The 22,947-nt window shown below is 40.7% G+C and overlaps 1 protein-coding gene across 1 annotated transcript in view; it reads left to right on the top strand.

Annotated features, from left to right (window-relative positions):
• The window catches only part of SDCCAG8 (SHH signaling and ciliogenesis regulator SDCCAG8), a 104,929-nt gene extending 82,030 nt beyond the window's left edge, over positions 1–22,899 (top strand). Inside the window, exons 17-19 of the mRNA XM_062489204.1 lie at positions 16,054–16,180; positions 18,217–18,299; positions 22,321–22,899. Coding sequence (XP_062345188.1) covers positions 16,054–16,180; positions 18,217–18,267 — 178 coding nt within the window. The 3' untranslated portion in view covers positions 18,268–18,299; positions 22,321–22,899. The remainder of the gene's footprint in view (positions 1–16,053; positions 16,181–18,216; positions 18,300–22,320) is intronic.
• Positions 22,900–22,947: the final 48 nt, after the last annotated feature.

The raw sequence follows: 22,947 nt of genomic DNA, 5'->3' as shown, positions 1-22,947 counted from the left end.
AAGGTTTGGACTCCTTCAAAACTTCGAATCAAGTTCAGACCCCAGTTAGGTGAGGTGGAGTACTTTGTTCAGTTTATTTAGTTTTTTCCTGACAATATGCTATGAAAGAGACTGGGTGGAAACACATAGGTTCTTATTGTCAAGTGTGATGGTTTGGGATTTTTTCCAATTATCGTCCTAATTAGGACCCTGAATTAAAAAGAATTTTTCATTTCTTTTGGTCATGGGAAAATAAATGAAGAATGGTTTGTGAACCCTGTCTCTTTCAGGTACCTGCAAATCTTCAAGCCCCTTTGTTGCTGTAATGACTTAACTGCAAAATAATTTCACAGCCTTAAGCGACAACTTTTGCCTTTAACTTCCATGTCTGAGGACTTTCCTTAAATTGAGGTAAACTTAGAGAGTACCTTACACATTTACATGTTCTATTCTGTGTTCCAGTGCTTTTTTTCTTGAAGTTGTTGTTTGGGATTGCGCAGCTTGGAGGTGCTGCTGTGTTTGGTTTTACTCTGTTATTTAAATCCATTAAACATGAGTTCCGGCCGTTTCCTGATCCTATGAATGCTTTGAGCTGTGGCAGCTGACAGAGACTTCTCAGCACTTTGTTGGGAACCATGGCTGTTTTTCTCCAAGCATTGTGTTTCAGTTTTACCCATGCTGTGCTACAGATCCTGACAGTGCTGGATTCAGGGCATCTCTGTGCTGTGTGGATTTAGTACTGTACTGATCTTTTCTAAAATCTTCTAAGATAAAGCTGTGAAATTACTGTTATGAGTTATAGGCATTAATGGATGTTGGCATTTTTCTTGTAAACCTGTTGGGGCAAAGTTTTGTACCTCAGATACAGCTGTATGTTGATCAAAGATCTCCCCACAACGAGAGATGGCCTACATCCTACCTTCTCCATATTTGCAACTGCATATCCTCTTTATTGTTTTTTTGTGGGGGATTTTTTTGGTGTTTTTTTTTGTTTGTTTGTTTGTTTGTTTGTTTTTGGGTTTGGTTTTTTTTGTTTTTTTTTTTTTCAACTAGCTGTTGCTTTTCTGAGCCCTTAGGTCATATGGTGTGTGGCTTCACACAAACATTTACTAGATGACAGGCTAACTTAGCAACCAAGATTTATTTTCTTCTTATTATTATTCCTACTCAGTGCTTTTGTCTTGTACTGACATACTGGATTCTGTGTTGTACAAAACGAAGCCCTAGATGACAACTAGTGTAGCACTGTGCTTGGGACCTGTGTTTTTTGGATCTAGACTCAGATGAAGGACTTGTGCTTAAAAGCATTCTGTACTTGGCAATACCAAATACCAGGTTTCTTGAGTTAGGCGTAAACTCATAGTTCTAATACAACACTGAAAAAAACCCCAAAATTAAAAATCCTATATCAGTTGGGGTACCTGAATTTCAGGGTGCTTTGGGTAGAAAATTAGCCAAGAAGAATAAGATTTTCTGAGAGGGTGTAGCATTAGTAGTCTTAAACAACCCACCCCCCGAAATACAGCAAAACAACCACCCCAAGCTACAGAGGTTCTGTGAAAACACAGTAATTCTGACATCAGACAGTTAAATAACAGACTCTGATGTGAAAAACTGTCCCAGATTCTAACATTCCTTTCAGCTGAGATTAGAAAATAAGGTAGACTTAGCATGAGAAATAGTGCCTTTATATGAAGAGATTGGTCTTGTTAGGCCCATATGTGAACCATATATCCAGATTCTCTCTACATCCGCTCACTTGTCTCCCTGTCAGCATCTGAAGAGAGATCCCCAAATGTTCAAATGTACCTTTCAGGTCAGAATTTAATTTTAGAAGACTATCTTGGCCTATTAATTTTGATTATAACAATGCTGTGGTGGCAGAGACATCAGATTGCAAGTAAATTTTCAGAAATCGAAGCACTACAAAGCTGTAGAAGTAAATGCAAGTGCAACTTGCAGTAATAGGTCACATTAGTTGTATATGGTAAAATACATGTCATTATTGAATAAGAAATAATTCATTAGGGCATGTATTGTTCATGTGCACTTGGTGTGTTACAAACTGCAGTGTGGATACTGAATGCTTTCAGGATCACTGTGTGTCAGATAAGGAAGGCGCCAAGTTTAAGAGCTAAAAAAATGGTTCCAGCACAGGCACTTGTAGAAATTTGGAACTTAAGTACTGCAGAGCATCTTGGACATTTTTGTAATTTATTTGCTTTCTCATGTTCAAGGAGTTAAGTTAATAAAAACTGGTTACATTAGAGTAGTTTGTATACCATGAAGCTTGTCAAAATGTTAATTGAAGTCTTTCAGATACCTGATTGATTACCTATTGTCTGTTTAAGGAACATTTTCTTATTTTATTCTTAAAATTATGTACATGAAGTCACCATCAAGAACTAGAGATAATACTAAAACAGGATCCACAAAATTAAAAATGCCAGTATGAAGTGACGTAATTTTTCAGTGTAGTGATTCTAAGTTTTCTGTTTTGGTAATGGATGTCTAAGGGTGTTCATGTGGTTTTTTCATGAAGATCAATACCCTAGCTAATATCCTCACTTCCCCATGTAGTCCTTTCCAAATTGAAGGAGTTTTACATTAAATTCTCTGTTTCTCTTTGTCTCACAAGAGGAGAAGCGTTCTGTGTTCTGTCATTTCTACAAATCATTGTAGAAATCCTGTTGCTTCTACAGCTTACAAATGAGGTACCCAATAAAACTGGGTAAATTATTTACAGTTATTGTATCAAATATTTCACGTATTTCTTTACAAACTTTAAAAAACCTCACTCTACATCCCACATTCCAAAAAGCCCCTCCCAGACAAACCCAAAAAGATCTGATCAAGATATGGTAGCTTCATCAGACCCAGCCTGCTTCTTAAGTGTTCCAAACTGCAATCCAATGAAGCTATTGGCACTTTCCACTGAAAATTATAAATGGTGGCCATGTGTAAGCAGCAGTTCAGTTACACTCTGCAGTGAAGGGAAAAGCTTTTGACATGCACTGCACCTCCATAATTTTCCCTTGCTTGCCAAGGGAATAAACTATGTATTTCTTTATTTCTTTATTTTCTGAAAGCAATAAGAAAGTGTGCAGCATTTTCATTATTTCTACAGAAGTCAATTTGCAGCCAGTCTCGGTGAAGACTTCACCCATGGTTCCTTTATTCACCCATTCTTGGACAAGAAGCCATACCACATATACAAAGTTAATTTTCTCTCCCATGTCTGAATCTAAAATGATACTTATTGCATAGAAATTAAATTGAAAGTCTGAAGCTCCTAATCAAATACACATTTCATATGGGAAGGACTTCTGTTGGCCAGGCCTTCTATTTCTGAAATTGTGTTTCTGATGTTTGTACGAACTCTTATTGAAAGGAGGGCAGCACTGGATGTTGCTGGTGAGGGAATGGGATGGGGTGAGGGAGACAGCTCTCCAAGCACACTTTCCTCTGGAACTGCACTAATGTGCAGCTGATGTGCACAGACATACCAAATGTGGTCACAGACAATTGGTTTTGACCTGATCAGTTCAGGAGACATTCTGCTGGGTTGATTATTGCTTTGCTATCCAAAGCAACACAGTGGATAAAACAGGTATTTTTCAACCCTAAGTGCTACTGAGTTACTAAGAGTCTTTCAGGAAAATGCAGACGCACACAGACACTCCTAGGAAAATAAAGGAAGTGAATATGTGCAATCAGATAACTGGAAATAATTTTCTCATCTCCCAGAGTCCTGTAGGATTGGAGCAAGTGGGACAAGCCTGGGCATTAATACCTGATATGAGAATTGGTTGATGATCAGAAATATGGATGAAACATGGAAAATCTGAAGCAAGTAACTCAAGATTTTTTATTTTATTATATGTATTTTGGCATAATTGCATAGTTTGTAAGTTTTGAATATTATGCATAAAACTAACTGAAATCTTAATCTTTAGTTAAAAGTACTTCTTGTTACTGTAAATACCCTTTATATAGTTTTTTATTATAACTGGAAAATTAAGGCCTATCAAATTTAAACTCAGCTAAATTGCTATGTCATTGAATACATTGCCACATTTTAAATTTTGAAATACAAGTGTGTTTTGAACTTCTGTCATCTTTTTCTTAAGAAAAAGAGAAAAATGTAATTATTGGAGGAGAAAGTGTCTTCTTAATTTTGGTTTTGTATAAAACTATGCAAAACCATGTTGATGACATTTTAAATAGCCTTTAGACAGAGAGTACTAGGGGAAAGGAAAGCATTAGCCTTAAACAAACAGCTTGGAAACCTAGTATTGTCCTCCAAAATGCTGTTTTCAACCAAACCTTCAACACTGGTCGGCTCTTTCTGTAAGGATAGGACGCAGTCTCCCCATCATTTGTGTAGGAACTTTTAACTCCTAAATAGCTGAGGGGAAAAACAGTTTGTTCACTGTGTAGTTGAACACAAGCATTCCCATATTGTAGAGAAAACTGTTTCTGTGAAGGCAAAGGAACGTTCTGTGCATATTGCAATGGAGACTTGGTGCAGGGAGACTGTTTGGAGCAAATACATGTTTAGTTTCTGTTCTTCCGGAAAATTGCTAGAACAGACACATGTGCTGCATGTTCCTGTGCTCCACCGTGCTTCACAGAACTGCACCAACAATACATGTGAGCAGCATTTGAGGTAGAAATGTTATCTTTTATCTCTTTGATGCCTTATTTTAGTGATGCGGGAGAAGTTTGAGGAAGTAGTGTTTCTGAACAAAAGGTGGTGCAAATTGTCAGCAGACAGAACTGCAAAATTGTGTAGTCTGTCATATATTTCTATCTCTGCCTTAACTAATTCATCACAGAGGGGTCAGTGGGAGTTTTATAGGAACATTTATTTATAATTTCAAGGGGGGTTTTTTGGTTTTTTGTTGGTTTTTTTTGTTTGTTTTGTTTTTTGTTTTTTGGGGTTTTTTTTCAGGTTTAGGCTCCAAAGTGTGTAAATTTTCTTTTCTGTTGTAGTCCATTATGTCATAAACTGACAAATGATAACTCAATACAGAATTATTTTTGCAGCCTGTCTTCCTTGGCATCTGGATTCTAAAGAGATAACCTGGATGCCTGCATGCCAGTGCAACCAGGATTTTTATGGTGTCAATAATCTTTGCTCATCACACCAAAAAAATCAGTGTGTCAGTGTATTCCTGCAGAGTCATTAGCATACAGACTCACTCTGCTTGCTTAACAAAGCATGGTTTGGTGTATTATAGCTTTCTAGCCTGCTTGTCTGATTCACCTCTGACAAAAGCAGAGAGCGAATTCAGTCCCTTCTTCAGTGGCACACTAATGTGGGAAATAAATCTTTGGGCATAAGGTCTGAATGGCAGTCATTTAAATAATTCAAATGCAGCGATCATTTTGCCCATGTGCCTTTCATTTCTTTGTTTTGTTTCTCTGTATTTCCCAAATCACTGAGAGACAAATGATCTTCTGCGACAATCTATATTTTTAAAATATCTATAGCTTAAAAATCCCCGTCCTCTTTAAATGCAGTTTAATTGGTTACATGTAAAATAATTATTTGCTCTCTCTTTTGTGGTGTGGAGGGGGGAGTTGGAGGGGAGAAGTAACATACAAGCAGATGTGCTGCTAGATCTACAGGCTTCTGCCAACCATATGGCATCTTAAAGAAAGATGGTTGGAGCGTCTGGATTAGCAAAGAGTCGGGATGGAAAGCCATGTGTCGTGTTGGTACAGGCAGTTGTTTTAGCTCTCTGTAAAAGGCTTCAGGAGATTGTGTAATGGAACAAATGGTACTGCAAGCCTAGTAACAGCCTTACCACTGCTGGAGAGGCAATTGGCCCCCAGGCGAGTACTGCTTCATCCTTGCTTGTTGGTTTTTTGTGAAGGATTTTTAGATCGTTATTATGAGTTCTTCTTTTAATGTACAGGAAACTTGGGAGATGTAATTCTGAACTTTTTACTTGAAAGAGAGCTATTGTGTGCTTAGGATTTTTTCACACTCTCATTTTTTATGATGAAAACATACAGTTCCCTTCTCTTTGAAATGAAAAGCTCGTGCCCCTCTGCAAATTTCCTGCATCCTTCATGAACACTTTGAGACATCAGTTCACTGAATTTGGAGCTGTTGCCCAGATTTTGGGGGAAAACTGCTCTCTCTAGGATTTGCTTAGTTAAAAAGAGTGAGGCTATTGTGCTTGTGGCTATAATGTACCAGCTTGGCATTTGTATTCTGTTTGACAAGGTGCTCTATATGCAAACAAGGGGCCAGCTTCTATTAAAGACAGAACTCCTTTAGTTTTTAGCAACACAGGATTAGGCACTTCATGGGGTTTTGTGTGCTTTGCAGGAGTCCGTAGTTCACATTGCAGCTCATAGGAATTACTCTGGATCAGGATGAAAGCTATTGTATCCAGATCTGTAACAGAAATAGATTTTAGTCATTTCTCTACTGTCACACAATAGAGCTCTAAATTCTTCTGTATGTTTCAGTGAAATCAGGCCTCTTAGTAGACCTGTAAATGCAGTTTTTTCTCCTTAATAACATTTGTTTCAAAGGAAATTAAACCCTGATGCTGCTGTACAGAGGTTCAAGAATTAGGATTATTTTATTTGAGGAGATTTTAAGTACATTATGATCCAAATATCATTATTTTTATGTAAGGAAACATGAGGGACACCCAGACATTCATTTGTAGGTAAATACTTGCTGAGCAGGTAATGTTATGGTTTCAGAGACATTAGAAACAAACCATTAACTACAGAAGCATCTTACCTACTGAGAATCTTTGCTGAAAAATGCACTGTCTTAAAGTGGGACAAATGCTGCTCTAATATAGCCTAGATTCGCAATAATTTAAAAGTAAAATTACAATTACCACTCTTTTTTCTCTTCTTTTTTTTTTTTCATACTCTCCAGAAGGCTCCTTATCTGGAGCTTAGGAAACAGCAGTACTCAGCTTAATCTGCAGTTTAGTTACAGCAGTGCACGCTTTTTCCTGAGCTGCCTGCGTGCCCCCCTGCTCAAGCCTGCATATGTTGCTCAACACTGATCAAAAGTAACCTCCCTGGGGAGGGAGGCTTGGGTTCATTTTGTCGGCCTGTTCATTACCTCGCCTCAGCCAAGGCTGAGCCAGGTGTGAGGTGGACAGTTGTCCACCAGGAGTGGTGCCAAGACCACCAGCATCTCCCTGGAAGGCTCTTGTGATGGCTGCTGAGGAGGAGCAGAGTTGGACCAGTGAGCCCCAGCAGGGACCTTGGGCTCTCCTGGGGCACCTGCTGAGCTTTCGCTGCCTTTCACAAATCCCGGCTGCTTTCTGCCCCATGTTTATGTGTGACTTCACCAACAGAAAAATGTGCTTTTTTTCTAGGCTTCCCTTACAAGAAATTTTGAGTAATGATGTCTTTGTGCTACAGCAACAGTATCAGAGGTTGCCACGTCTAGAGAGATAGTGACTGGCTTATAGCAGGTGGATCTCTTGTTCTCATTTTGCATATGTGTTTGTCTTCTCTATCCTTACTTAAAAGAACAAACCCCATGCTTTATTTTTGAACAGAGGCACAACTTTTTTTTTAATTTACTACTAGTGATTTAAGGCAGTTAATTTTCATTTATGTGAGAATGTTCCATTTCCAAAAGCATATGAACACTTCTAAGCTTGCTTGTTTAAATCTTTGCTGCATAAAAGTTACCACTGCTTACCACTGAAAGATGAGAACATGGGGAAAAAAATAGCTTTAAAAAGCATAATTTACCTAACAAAACTAAGGAAGACCTTTTGATGTAATCCAAGGGGAAAAGTATTCTTCTCATATAGTTACACTGAACATGTATCAAGAAAGCTATTAACATTTATTTCAACTTGTAGCAAAGAAAAAGCTAATAATTTTGCTAGAATTTTTCACTATAATTGAAATGTGATGGCAACAGAAGAGTCTGTGCATGCACATGCGCAGTTGTAGACAGAAGGAAGCCTTCTGCTGGAAGGTGCTGGTGGTCTTACCGAGCTGGGATGTCTGTGCAGGGTCCAGTGACTGCTGACTGATGTGCTGAACTTTGACATGGGAGAGCCAGGCTGGAGACACCTTTGTGCTCGTTGTGTGTGGTATTGCTGACAGTCCTGTGCTGCTATTGCAGGGACTCTAGAGCTGCTATTCTCATCCACAAGATAAGCTGCTGTAACCAGAAAGTCATAATTGACCCTTTGCACTGGCTGTGATCTGGGTGTGTTGATACTTATCTCCAAACTCCCTGGTTGCAGTCATATTCTTTATTGTGGAGGGGTTAATGGTTTTCCTGAAGATAACTGTAATGATATTTGCCTCTAAAACGGCAATAAAATTCCCTTATTTCATAGCAGTGAATAAGTTCACCTTGCAGCAAATTAAAGCACAGTTGGACTAATGCACATATAAATTACAAAATAGCCACTCTCTTACAGAGAGTGCAATACTGTCTATAATGTACTAATACATTTTTAAGATGTGTTTTCTGTGAAATGCTTCCCTTCAGTGTTGCTAAGCAATTGCAGGTTTCGCCAACTTCACGTGCTGTTTCACTGCTTCAAATATAGTCCAAACCAAAACACCAAGTGGACTCTCTATTCAGAAGAGCTGAGCTTCATGAAGGTGGGCTGACAACACTGCTCAGATTCTCCAGCTCTTCTCATTTTTCTAAGAAAACTTTTGGTTTTTCAGGGTGAAACTGCTTTCCTCTCAGCCCTTCTCAAGGCAAAATTACCTTACCATTTTCCCTTAGTCTTTAGTCTTCCCTGTTACACCCTCCATGGTGTTTCCTTGATGCTGTGACTCCCTTCAGTCTTGGCAGAACTGGTTTATGGGTGTAGTGGGAAATGTGGGGAGACTGGGGCTGGTCCCAAGTGATACAGTCCTGCTCCAAAGTGCTGTGTTGCGTGCCTGCAGCAGCTCCCTGTGAGGTGGGAGCTGGCTTGCTTGGCCAGCCAGCACAAACAGGCTGACCCCTCCTCAGGTCCCTTGGGTGTATTCACACATTTCTTGAGCACAGATCTTTCTTACCTCTCACACACATCCTAGGCTCCTCTGCCCATCCTTACCTCCTTCCCAGCCATTCCTTAGATCCTTACTCCGCACGTGCCTCTGTTTTCCCTTTTGTTTCCTCGGAAGAGTAAGTTTGGGAATTAGAGCTGTAATAGAAGGGGAGTGGGCTGAGCTTCGGCTAAGCTCCCAAATGGAAGCAGTCTGCTCTGTGTGGATGGAGAGCAATGGGCCCTTGTATGTAGGACATCTCTCTAAATATACTGCACAGAAAAAAATGTCTGTCACCAATATAATTCATATTCCTCCTTTTCTTTGTCACAGGCATAAAACTAAACTCTGTATAAATCCTACAACTATCAGTAGTTTGACTGTGATTTATGCAAACCACAATAACCCTCTGTGAACCCAGAAAAATAAGCAGATGTGCATTGCCTGCCAGAGCTTAAAGGCAAAATCATTTGTTTGAAATGAACTGGAAGGAGGGGCACCTCTAGAGTGGAAAATAAGGGTAATGGGGATTAAGCAACAAAACTGACAAGTGACACCTCCATAGATATTTAACACTTTGTGTTTGATATTTTTAGAGTTTATTTTCATAGCGGTCAAACTATGCACTATAGCAGCCTTGGGATTGTGCTACAGAACAGTTTTGAGGGAGTGTGATACATAGTCCTTAAACTTGGAAAGACTCCCTTGCAGATAACCAGAGGAGAAGGACTGTACCCATCACTATTGGCGTCTCATCTGCAAGGTCACTAGTGAGAAACATTTTACATTTCAAACACAAGTACTTGATAGCTAGAGAGATAAACAGAAGCTTTATGCTCAGTACCTCAGTGCCTGCACCCCTGGCTGGTTGCAGCCAGGATCTGGGCTCAGTGAGGCCAGCAGGGCTGAACCCAAAGCTGTTCTGTTTGCCTGTGACTGTCAGAGCAACTGAAGCAGTTGTAGCTCAGCTGCACTGCCCTTTCTAGCAGTAGTTGTTTGGTATTTTTTTTAATTAAGACAATATCTGACAAAGTAAATTAACAGAAGCTGATGCTTTTAGCAGGTTTTTTGCTTCAAATGCCTGATGTCAGCTTGGGCCACATGTACATTCTGCACATGCCATGGGATAGAAAAAGTGAAGACTTCTTTTTCAATTCTCTGCTGCCTGCCCAGACACCACATGTACTGTCTGTTACATGTCACTTCTGATGAGGTTCATGCTGGGAATTTCTTTTTAAAGGCAGAGTATTTGTGAAGGAAAGAGTTCGGATTGGGCAGGTTGCATTAAAAATTCTCAGTGTCTCCAGCATGAATACAGTGATTGCTTTATGTGGACACCAGCTAGAAGTTTGTACAGGTTCAAGTTCATCTGGTAATAAACTAAATAAGAGGAATTGGAGTAAGCAGTAGGAGAAATTGAACACATGTTTATAGAGTAAACCAGCCACAAAAATTGTTGTAACTAGTGACACAAGCACAGAAAATAATTTCAGTAATACAAATATGTATCTTATAAATGTGAGGAGACCACTTTTAAAACCTTAGTGGGACATGTTTCTCCTACCATTATGACTGAGAAGTTGTGCAAAATCTGTTCTGTCTGGCACGTAATAAAATCTGAGAGGTGAACATCTTTGAAGAAAAACAAAAAAAATACATATTCTGACCATACAATTCAGTATATTTCAGTAAATTCAGTAACCTTGTCTGCTTGGAGCCCTACCTCCCCTTTTTTTTTGTTTTAACCCTAAGGCATTTTACAGCATTCTAAATTACTAGCCTGATTGATCTGGAGAACTGTTTTGCTTCATACTTGTCAAGTAAAAGCATAAAATAGTGACCAGAACTATTTCTTCTCTAGAGCAAACCTGATCCAGAGTTCATATTTCTATCAAAGGTCTTACTATTTTGTATTCCTTTAAAGGAATAAAGGCCTCATCTTCAGCCAGGGGATGGGATTCAGACACAAATAGACATTAATGAAGCTTTCACCCATATCTTTTCCAGCCTGCTGTACACTCTCTTTCATTGTTTCCTTCCTGTCAAAACCCAGTGGGGCTAAAAGTGGCCATCACAGCAGTGAAGCCCAGCTGCTACACCCCCCTACTGAAGAGCAGGCTGATAATATTCTCTACAGCATGTTGGACATGAGCTATTAGAAGCCCAGGAATAGATCCAGGCTCAGGTTTCCTATATGATCTATTTGTTTAACCTGGTGAGCCAGCTGCAGAAGTAGAGACATATTTTAATAGTCAGTGGTGACATCTGAAACAAAGGGGAAGCTCCTATGTAAACTTTAATTAAACCCTATTTGCAAGTGTTGCTGTGGCATGCAAACATTTTTAACTTATTTGAGACGGTATACTATAGGTACTTTAAAAGTATGTGCAAAAATTGAGTGTCTTTAGTAAAAGGGAATTTAGATGTTACCCAATAGATATAAATAATATTTTTTTAAAAAATTTTTAAAAATTCAGTCATACAAAGCCACCTGGGTCAAGGAGTTCATGGTGAAATGTGGACATTTTCTTCTTAGTTGTCTGATCCCAAACTGTGCAAGGGATATTAACTTCCAGTTACCATCTGTTAACATCAGTTGGATGAGTTTGTTATGCCTATAGCGTGGGCAAGTGCTTACCTTACTAAGCTAGAAGTGGTATAGATCTGTTTTGCCTGAGCAAATGACAGTCTTGGCCTATTTGTGGCAACAGAAGTCTGATAGGGATTCCAGAAGGTGGGAAATTCCATGGAAACTTTTTTTAATATGCCCTGAACTGTCTCCCTGTGTCCTGTTAGAAGTCAGGACTTCCAGTGTGACAGAAATGAGGAGGCTTATTCACTACCCTTAGTTCCTAGTCAGTGTTACAGGGTGGCTTTTTTGGTCTGTCTGTTTTTCCTCTTACACTTTTTTTATTTCATTAACGTGAAAAAGGTACATTATAGTGTTTTGCTTTTGAAGCCAGGTGAGAGAATGCAGTTCAGTTAAAGGATAGGTTGTATGTATAGTTATTCCTGTTTAACTTTTGGGAGCATGTGGGGGCTTCTCTGAGATGCTCATCACTTATGGCTGTTTCTAGGTACCAATATATGGGTCAAGATCTTAAGTAAACAGTAATTTAGGACACTAGTGAAACTTTGGGGTTTAATTTACTATTTGCCTGCCTTTCTAAATTAATTGACTCTTACTTTTTCTACCTCAAAATTTACTGTGTGAATTTATCAATGCTGTAATCCACAGTGAAGATGTAAGTTTCTCACATGAATAATAATTTTATCGTTGGTTTCAATGTCCTAGTTGTTCACAGAGCTGATTCAAGATACAAAGAGGTAGGGAACATAATTTTTTCTGCTGTAATGCAAATAACAACATCGCTTCTGCTATGAAAATGGAAGAGAGAAACATAGCAGAGTTGAGGTGGAAAGAAAGCAGAGGAGACCTGTCCTACCATGCCCATGAGAGGAGTGGAGAGTGATAGCAGCTGGGGCAGTTGTGGCTGCAGCCACAAGCTCACCATGAGCACCAGCCATACACCTTAACTCTTTGATGGCAGCAAGTCTGGCACCAAGATCAGCATTTAGGCCAAGCCAGCCTGATCACTGATTGGTATTCAGCAGGAGATGACCTTAGACAGTTCCTGACACAGATAGATCAGGCACTAAGTGTGGTCACCATAGTGATCACCCTTCAGCTGCATCTCTGCAGCATGGCAGAAGTCTCCAGCGTGGTCGTTGGTTTTCCCATTCAGAACCAGGAACCACCTCTGACCATGGTATCCCCCACAGGAAAACGAGCAGTGCGGGAGCAAACTTAGAAACTCATAGCTTGACACTCTTGCACTGGCAGGACAAATGCATTTTAAAGGCAGTTTGCTGCGCAGTGATGTATGCTCGTGGTGTTGGGTTTTGGTAATTTTGGGGGGCAGCAGGAGGCAGGCCCAGCACCCCCTTTCCCACAGAGATGTAGCTCTGGTGCTGGTGGCCCTTCTATGTGGCTGGTGGCCCAGCCCTTGCCATGGGGTGCCTGAGGGTCGCAGCACCCACTGCTGGGGTGATGGGCTGGCCTGTGTTACCATGGCAATGGGCAGATGGGGGGCTTCAGCCAGGGCAGCGGGGAGCAGCCGCGGCAACGCGCTGGCCGGGCTGCTCAACAACAGCCCTTTCAGCTCTGACAGCTCCGCTCTGGCTGGCCAGAAGTAGTTATCAGATTACTTGTATTAAAACCTAATTAAGATGTGTGCCAGTAAATGCAGCATGATTATTGGATTTGGTGATTTAGCTGCTGCAGGTTGCTGCAATCCAATCACGCCATTTCAGCAAATCCAGCTCCGTAGCTCCAAAGTGAAAACGTTTTACATCAGTAACCTGACTATGCTGGAAGAGTAAATAACCTTCTAATGCCTCTACTATGTTAAGGACTGACTGATACCCATTGCAGGGTGAATGAGTACTGCCCACAGGCCTTTGCATATTAATTTCCTTCAAATCAACATTTAAACCCAGAGGAGGGCTGACGGGTTATATCAGCTTTTACCTTCATTGCAGATTGCCCGTGGATTATTGGGCCTGAGTCCCCCAGGACAGGGAGCTTGCAGCCAGTCCTGTGGGTGCCCTGGTTTAGCAATGTGTTGTTACAGAAAATAAAGCAGTTTTTGTTTTTATCTGTAGGCCACACTTAAGGGGAAGTGCAACATGGTGGGTGCTAGTACAGCTTTGTGGTGTTGGATGCAATAGAAGCTTATTCTGCAGGTGGAATTCACCTTGGTGCCAAAGCTCTGCTTTGTGTTTCATGTTTCACCTCATTTCTGCAGGGGCTTGCAGTGATTGTCTAGCCACAGCTGTCAAAATATAACAAAATCCTATCTATCCCTTTTCACCTCATTTCTGGACAGCCTAGGGTATGGCCTAGTCTCAGATCCAAGTTTCGCTGCTGTGTGAAGTCTTTTGCATGTTGTAACTGCACAAAAAAGCAAGGTAGGTTGGAGCCATTCTAACGTAAAGCTGCCTATGCATTTCAAATACTGAGAGTCAAAGCAAAATGTTTACCTTGAAGCTTTCACTGTGGCTTGTGATGCCTCAGTTGTGTTCTTCTTCTGTGGAGGTCATCTCATCTAAGGTCAACTCATGAAACTCTCTTTCTAGCCTCCGTGTAGAAATGGGGATTTTTGTTTAAAGTAGTTAATGAGAAATTATTTGAAGGGCATTGTTATTCCTACTGATTGGGAGCTTTCTCCTTAGTGCCAGGTTGTCCTGTGGGTAGTCCAAATGTAACATGGTTCAAGAGCTACCTTTTTACCTTGTGCATTGAAGTAACATGACAAAGCATGGAGTCAGTCCCTGACCTTCAACACAGGCAGGCCAAGGGGGAGCAGCTGTATGCCATCCTAAATGGACAGATCTTGCCACTTTGGTGGAAAAATGATCTCATTTTGACAGGTGAGTGAGGGCACAGTGGTCACTCAGATGCTCAGGACACAGTACATTTGCCTGGTAGGTGGATTTGCCAAAGTGAATGTGGCGACCGTGCAACCTCCCTCACTCATATTAGCAAAATGTGCAGAAGGTTCTGTCACCCAGTTGTAAAAATGATGGCAGGCATCGATGTGCAGTTGTAACATATGGGAAGTACAGTGAATGTGGGCGGAGCTGTTCATTTCTCATCTTGAATCATTTACGAGATCAGCAGGCAGGCCAGATACAATGCATATGGGAATGTGTGGCTGTGCTGCACATGTCACACGTAATAGCAGATACTGTGAGAGGGCCCAGAGCCTGTCCTCAGGAGCTAAACGCGCCCAAGCAGGCTGGGAGTCCCAGTGTGTGGACCGAGGGCCAGCTTGGCAGCAGTTTCAGGAGAGCAGACTGGCAGACAGAATTTGGGAATTCACAGATCCAGATCTGCACTGACTAGAACTGCACCCTTTTCATGGCCCAGAATTGTCGACTGGAATGTTATTAAATCTGTAGTCCAGCACTGGTGATACAGATGATAAAGGTAAAGTTGTGGCCTGCTGGTCAAACCCAGCTCAGTGCCTGTATCATCTTTCTCCCTCTGCTCAAGGAGGCAGTCTAAATGTAGCACTGGGTAGTGCAGTTACAAGCAGAAAAGTGTAATCGAGTATTTCCATAATTAAAGACTTTTCCATTTACAGCCGTTTATTTGAAAGGACATAGATCTTCACAATAGAGCACGCTAGGGCTTGTGTCCAGTAATATGTTTGAAATTTGCATGGGCTACTTGTGATTATCTACTAAAAAATACTGTTCTGATGTAAAAATCATATGAGTTGGAAATGAACTTCTGACTGGATGCTAGGAGTAATAAACTGTCACTGGAGAAATAACAAGTGATACCTGCTTTTGTGATTAAAGAAATAAATGTGCAGTTGACCTGTCTTACAGCACTGTTGTCCCTACTCAGGCACTTGTTCTTCCAGTGTAAGCAGAATGCATATTTCTTCTGATACCCTCTGTTTTGCAGCCCCTGATGAGGAGGACCTTTGGGATGATGGGCTCTTTACATCTTTCCCCAGGAATCCCTGTTACATCGTTTTAGGATCTATGCTGACATGCTTAATTAACACTAAGCTTACTTGAAATAAGTACTATGTTCTGTTTGGGACGTTGACCAGCTTGCAAAGAGCAGTGGACAGAAAACAGAAGTTTTTGTCACTTCAGGTCCAGTTTGTCAGTGAATTTACATATTTGGTTTTTTAATCTGGGATACAGTGTATGTTTCAAGAAGACAGTTAACTGAAGCAGCTACAGAGTGTGCAGCTTGCTTAGTTACAGGTGTCAGGATGCAGTCCTGCAGTCTTTACTGATGTCACAGCAAAGCAGATTTGCTGTCATGTCCTCATAAGGCTTCTAAATTAAAATGAAAACCTTTAAAAGTGCTGATATAAAGTGTGAAAATACACTTAATGCCCATGCTAGGAGTAATACTTTAGCGTCAGCCCAACCACCAGACTGATCTCTGGGCTCTGGGCGCTGCCACCACCAGTGCAAACATCAAAGCTTCTTCCGTGAACTCCAACTTCAGATGCTCTGCAACCCTTTTATCTATTTCTTTTCCAGGTTACAGCAGCTTGACAAGCACTGCCAGGCCACTGCCCAGCAGTTAGTGGAGTTGCTCAACAAACAGAATCAGCTCTTCAAAGAGAAGCACCTGCTTACAGAAGAGGTTCAGTTTCTGCGAACACAGGTACTGTGCCAAAAGAAAAGAAACTCTGAGGGGAATATTCTGCAGCTTTAGCAGAGAAGTCTGCCAGCAGTCTTGATTTCAACTGCTGGATTTTGTTGCTGTTGTTCTTTTAAATAGAGCATTACCTTATAAAACAATAAAATAAAAATTCATGCAGTTGGAAAGAGACAGGTAGCTGAAACTGGCTCTCACTTAAATCTAAGCTAAATGAAAAAAGTGTTTTGAAGTGACAATAAAAAAGCAGAAGTTATTCTCAGTGACAGTTCATAGCTTTCTTATCTGAAGATTTCTGTGTTGCTTTTTCAGAGTAAAAGGAAATCTGTTCTTTAACATCATTAATGTTTAAACAGTAACTTGATGTTGATAATTGCTTAGAGGTTTTGCTGCCATTTGTCAGACTAAAGTAGTTCTATCACTTTGTGATTTTGTTCTCTTTATTTTTAAAAGTATCTTTTATCATTTTTGCTGCTCAATGACCACTCATGGTGAGTCTCTTGGTACTGTCCTGTGCAGAGCCATTAGTTGAGCTTTGATGATCCCAGTAGGTCTCTCTCAACTCGAGATATTCTGTGATTCATGCACCCAAATGTGAATGGTGAATGTACAATTACTCTTGCCCGAGTATTGCCTCTCCAGCAGGTCTGATTGTTGTTTCCAGTGGTCCCCAGGAAGCTGTGGCTTCTTATGGGCTGTTCTGGCTTTTTTTGTTTTGGTCATTGTTCTTTGGCCAGTAAATGCTTTGGAACTAAGGGAGAAGACTATGGGGCTGGGTTTTTTCTTCTTTTTCAGAAAAAGGAAGAGAACTAGCAAACACAGAATGAGGTTTTCAGAAAAATTATCAGATAATCAAACTCAGGGTTGAACTAGTGTATTTACTTAGTCACACAGCAAATGACAATGCTTTCTAACTTTCAAACTCATGAGTCTGCCCAGGATAGCTGGAGTTCGCTTAACGTGGTAACAAAGGACATTCAGTGTAGGAAATTTAGTCTAGTAGTACACCTAGCAGTAAACAGAACATGAATTGGCTTGGAACTTTAAAGTACTTAAATCATTCTATTTTTGTAGGCTTTTTATCTGTAGAAGTCAGTAAATGTTTAACCTAGGAGAATAAAATCCATACTTTGTTAAGCCCCTAATCATGTCCATGTGTTCGGTTTTACAGGACTTCCTGTTCTAGTAGACAAACTCGATGGCTTATGACAATGTAAGGTTATCAGCATGTACTAACTACTGGCAAATTTTAGGGCAACCATAGTGTTCTCTCTATAAAAGAGGTTAAGGAGGTGGTTGTTCCCAAAATAAATGAAAATTTCTGCTTTAAGAAAAGCACTCTTGGTAATGTGAACAGCCTTTACATGGTCCACAGAGATTTTGTTATTGATAATCTATTTTATCTGGAAGTGATTGTGTTTTTATGGAGTTGGGCAGAAGTACAAAAACACATGCAAAAGAAGAAAAAATCATTCAAATGTTACACTTCTACCAAGGCTTGACTGGCAAAAGCTGCCTTCTTTATGTTCATTACAAGTTAACTGTGCTCCAGAAGATACCTTTTAAGTTGAGAAAACTCAGAAAAGAAGAATGATATAAAAAATTATTACAAAATGAGCCCTAAAAATCTATTTGCAGCTATTTAAAGCAATGGTGGTTCTCTGGGAACTGGAATTCAGCCCAAAAGAGGTGCTTGGAATATCAGACAATTGTTTTAAGGAAACTGAAGAACAGTTCACCATAAATGGAAGCTCTTTGCAGAAAGATGCCTGTAGTTAGTATAGAAATAAATACTAAAACCAAACAATTGTCAAGTCAGTGTTGATCAAAAGTTAAATTTACCTCATATTCCACATTTTACTGTATTGTCCAACACTTCTCCTTTATAATTAACCAAATTTTTGGAGGTTCTTTTGGTGGGGGGCAGGTGGAAGCAACCAACCATTACCTAATCTTTTAAAGATGATGTAAAATACACTAACCTAAATCTGCTATTGTATCTTGGAATATAAGTCTCTCGTAACTGCAGTTGCATATTTCAGGAAAAAAAATGGGATGCAGATCTCAAACAGGACACAGATGGAATGAAGTAAAAACCTGGATGGATAAAGAGAAATGAGCAGAAGTAGGTATTTTTTTTCTATATCCTATATATAAAGTGGGGGAGAGAGGAAAGAAGAGCACAACTAAAACTATTTGCAGATGTGAGTTGAATCTGGCAAACACTTAGAGACAAAAGGAAGAAGGAAGTGTTTGAAACATTTTTGGGTTTGAAACTGTTGAAGCTCTTTGTGCTTTGATTTTTTTTTTTTTTTCTTCAAGCACTTAAAAGTTTAAGGACAAGCACTCCATAATGAACTTTGCCTAATAGAATTTTTAAAAAAATCTTAAATATGTAAGTTGAAGGGAAAGGGGGATATACATCTCTTCTTTAGGTGGGAACTTCTGGAAGATTTCAGATGTAACCCAGGTACTTTTTGTCTGGATAGTCACTAGGTGTTTGCCTTTTGATTTGGAATGCTTTGTTTTGTTGCTTCCAGTATTTTCTGCCTGAAGAAGCTTGAATCATCCCTATCTCTTCAGAAAGGCTGCAGTTGGTTTTGTAATAAATCATAACAATTAGTGTCACATTGAAAGAAACATTATCTAAATATTTGTATTTGGAGTGGTGCTGTCCAAGTTACAGTAGGGCAACATAGCTATAGCTGTTCCTACTGGCCTTGTAAGAGTTACTAAACTTTTAAAGTTTAAAGAATTCAAAATTGCATCATTTTCTTGAATCTAGCTGACCTAGTCAACAAACCCTAACAAGCCCTGAGCCTTGATAGGATTTGTTTTCAAAAGTCAGGTTACTTCCACTGTAGTTTTTATTTCTAGTGTCACATTTTTTGTATGGAGGGAAAGACAGCAGAAAGAAAAAAAATGTCATTAAATACAGCCACATTCTGGTGTGTTGAGAGCCTGTTTTTCTTGGAAAACTCATTTGACACTGTAAGGAAAATTCAGGGTTTTAAAGTGAAGGAAAAGAAATAATAAAAGAAGTACCTGATCCTGCTGTAATGCTGCATTCCTTTACAGGCCACATCAGCATATTCAGGACCTTGTAAAGGTAATTGAATTTTAATTATGGGATTTACAGCTCTCATTTTGAAAGTTTTTGGAACACTCGGGTTTGGAATTTATTCCTTTTAAAGTCTCTTGTGTATTGGAACTCACCCTAAGGCAGGAGGACAAGAGATATTTAATTGCCCTCCTACATAGGTATGAAATACAGAATATTAAATAAATGTGCACAGAAAGTATACAGACATCTATAAATAGAGATTGCTGGAAACCTCAGCACCCCCCACCAGACATGAGTGTATTTGTGAGAGCTAGGATGCCTCTCTCTTGCAGGATCTGCCTTGGTGTCCATCAGTTTGACAGAAATATGTATTTGTCCCGGTGGATAATCCCCTCACAGACCCTGGCTGCCAGAAGGGGTTGCTGGCCAGCTGAGCCAGTGAGAGCACAGACGGGTAGGATTTGGACCTTGAGGATTACTTCCAGCAAGGGTTGTCATCCTGTGCTGCTGCTCTGACTTCCCCATGAAGATCTCCTCCTGCAAGCCAGCTCCCTCCCTGGCCAGGAACCCACACTGTCCCTGTGCTCTCCGTATGGCTGAGCCACTAAAGCTCTCTCCTCCTTCCTTGCAGATGTCTTTGTCACAGTGAGTGTGTCTGTGAGCTGATCACCCTTCTTCTCGAAGTTAAAGTAAACTCACCCGTGCCTGTGTTCCCATCCTTGCCCCAGTCGCTCAGCAGCAGGAGGCAGTGTCAGAATTACAGCTGTTCTGGAGCAGGGGTTTTCTTTCCTTTCTTGTGTCAGCACAGATTTTCAGTGAGGTCCCAGCAGTTAATGCAGCAGTGCTCCCAAGTGCTCTGTTTGCTTTTTATTTTTTATTGTATATTACAGAAGGGGGAGCCTTATTTCCAATAAGCAGGTAGGTCATCCATGTCTGCTGTCAAAAGTGATTCAAGCTGATCCCTACAGGGCCATCAACCTCAGGAGACCTGAAGATTGGTTTGGTTATTGGGAGAGAGCTTTTGTGTTAGTGTAGTCTTAATGCACAAAGATGGTGCCTCTGCCAGGTGTTTGTAACAGCCAGTGACAGTCCACAGATGGGGGTTGGTGGATGTTGTTGCGGGGTTTTTTAAGCAGATGAAACTCTTCACTTCTGCTTGGATAGAGTTTAATCAGAAGTGATGCAAGTTAAACTATGACAGGAAGGGATAAAGATAGACCTCTGTTTGATGTCTGACTGCCCTGACATGAGGCTTCAAGTATTCAGTTCCTCAGTGTTTGCAAATCTGCAGCTGTGGGAGTCCTGTATATAGTGTATATATATATATATGTGTGTGTATATATATATATATATATATACACTGTATATAGTCCAGTGTATAGCTACTGGACAAAGCTGGGCACCAGCTGAGGAATTGAGCCTGGCCCTCCTGAGAGTTCCACCTTGGGTTTTACAGCCATGCAATGGAGGATTGAGGCACTGAAGCCACCTGAGTGCTTTCTAATCAGACAGGAAGTCAGTTGCTCTTGCCTCCTCCCAGTATAGCTGGCAGCAATAAACTAAACCAGTCAGGCATCTGCAGTTCCACTCCTACAGACCCTTCTGACTTGTACATCTAATACCCAACCACCCCGTTAATGCAGATGCCACTGAGGTAAGGAGGGAGTGTCCAAAGGAACCTGGACACTGTGCTGCACAGTTCTGTGCACTGAAAACCAAAATATTCTTGGGAGGAGGAGAAGCTAAGACTGGAAAGGCCCCTACCCCTACCCTGACTGTCCAGTAACCAACTTGTTTACCAATTACCTGAATGTGACAGTGGTGCCCATTTTGTTAAGAGAACAGCACACCTTAAATGACAGCTTTAATACTTGGGCCCTTGGACAGTGGGGTACAGAGACTGACAGGACTGGTGCTTGCTTTGTGAAGAGGTTCAGGCCAGGCTGGAGTCAGGAGGATATTTACCCACTTTGTCAATCAAGCTGAGGTTCTGCATCTCACAAAGCATTAACACTGGGTAACTGTGGTAAGAAAAGACACCCACAACAGAAATTTCCAGGACACTTCTTCAGGAGTTGGGTATTTGGGGTCCTTTTAAGCTTCTGCCCATACTCCAATGCTGAGGGTCACTGCAGCACAGAGTAGGTTACCTCTGGTTGTCACTACCCAGGCACTCATGGAACTTAAGCCCCAAGGCTTTCCCTTGCCACAGCTCTTTGCACTGGTCCCAGACACAACTTTAGCAGTTGGTGTTGGTGCATGTATTTTTGGGGTGGGGAGGATACCATGTCACTGGTTTTAATTCTTTAATGAATTTCAGCTTCATGAATTTTCTTTAATTCAGCCTAACCAACCAAGGGGTGGTGAGGGGGGGGGGGAGGCAAAAAAACCAAAACCCTTCAGTCTTCTAATGCAAAACCAGCCAAAGTAGAAAGTTTATTTTTATTTCTGAGGTCATGTACATCTCTTAAATTCAATTTTTAGCACTGCAGTGGCTTAATTCGAGGTAGCTCCCCCGGCTCCAATAGTTTGATGTCTTGCTCAATTCAGTCCTTAAGTGCTACCAAGGAAGCACAAACAACAGCTATGCAAGAGCTTCAAAACTGCGAATTAGCCTTCCCACCAGAGGTTTCCTACCGGCACCAAGGCAACAGTTTCCTGTTTTGCTACAGCTGCCCACCCCAGACACACACTGAACCCTACACAGTAAACACCCTCTGGCAAAACCCTGCCATCTTCTTGGAAGGGAGAAGGGGCAGGATCTTAGACGTGCCCCAAAACAAGAGTTCACTTATTTACTGCTAAACAGGAACCATGTCAAAAGCTCACAGAGATCCTGTTTTTCAGAAATCAGATATCTCTTGTTCTTGCTACCTGTATGACTTCTGAGCTTAGAAAGAGGTGAGTACAGCAGGCCCACAGGAAGTGCAGGCTTTGAAACTGTACTTGTTTACTCTGCCTTACTGCAGTCTTAACCAGTTTTTATTTTTCTTCTAAGAACTTGCCTGCAGGCTGACGTGACACAAATGAGAAACACAAGCACTGCCATACAGACTACCCATCTCTTCCTTTTATCTTTCAGGTCTGCTCTGCACCTGGCTGAAACTTGTCTGAGGCTCACCCAAAGACACCTCTGCAGAAAACAGGCACAATTGCTAGCTAATTTCAGCTGGTTTCTATTTGGTTTGAACTACAGAATCACAAATATTTTGAAGCCTTACCAGCCTACCAAACTTTTTCTAAGATGACAGCTGAGACTTTTCTGAAAAGACCAGGCTTGCAAGCCAGTTTTAACAGCTATTGTGTGGTGTGGATGTCAATAATTTGTACAATTTTTATAAAATGTTTTTATCTATTTTCATAATTGAACATACATGTCTATGGTATTTACAGACTGAAATATCAATAAACCTAATAGGTTCTCTAGGTTCCTTGTTCTATCTTTCTGAATTCAAGGGAAAGCATGTGCAGGGGGAGGAGGGAGAAGGGGGCTGTTTGCAAGTGCTGCTCATGTACACTGCCCTCCTTTTTACAAACTCAGTACCAGAATATACCTGGGAGCTTTATTCAACAGCATGTTTGTCACTTTTATATTAAAAGTGACAGCCCCGACAGCTACTTATTAATCAGAAAAGCATAAGAAGATTGAGAAATATTCCACCTAATATGGAGGGATTTCCATGGATCAAGTTCCCCTTTAAAACATTCA

This window comes from Cinclus cinclus, chromosome 3 (genome assembly GCF_963662255.1).
Source record: "Cinclus cinclus chromosome 3, bCinCin1.1, whole genome shotgun sequence".
Classification (NCBI taxonomy): domain Eukaryota; kingdom Metazoa; phylum Chordata; class Aves; order Passeriformes; family Cinclidae; genus Cinclus; species Cinclus cinclus.
This window is presented reverse-complemented; position numbering and strand designations above follow the sequence as displayed.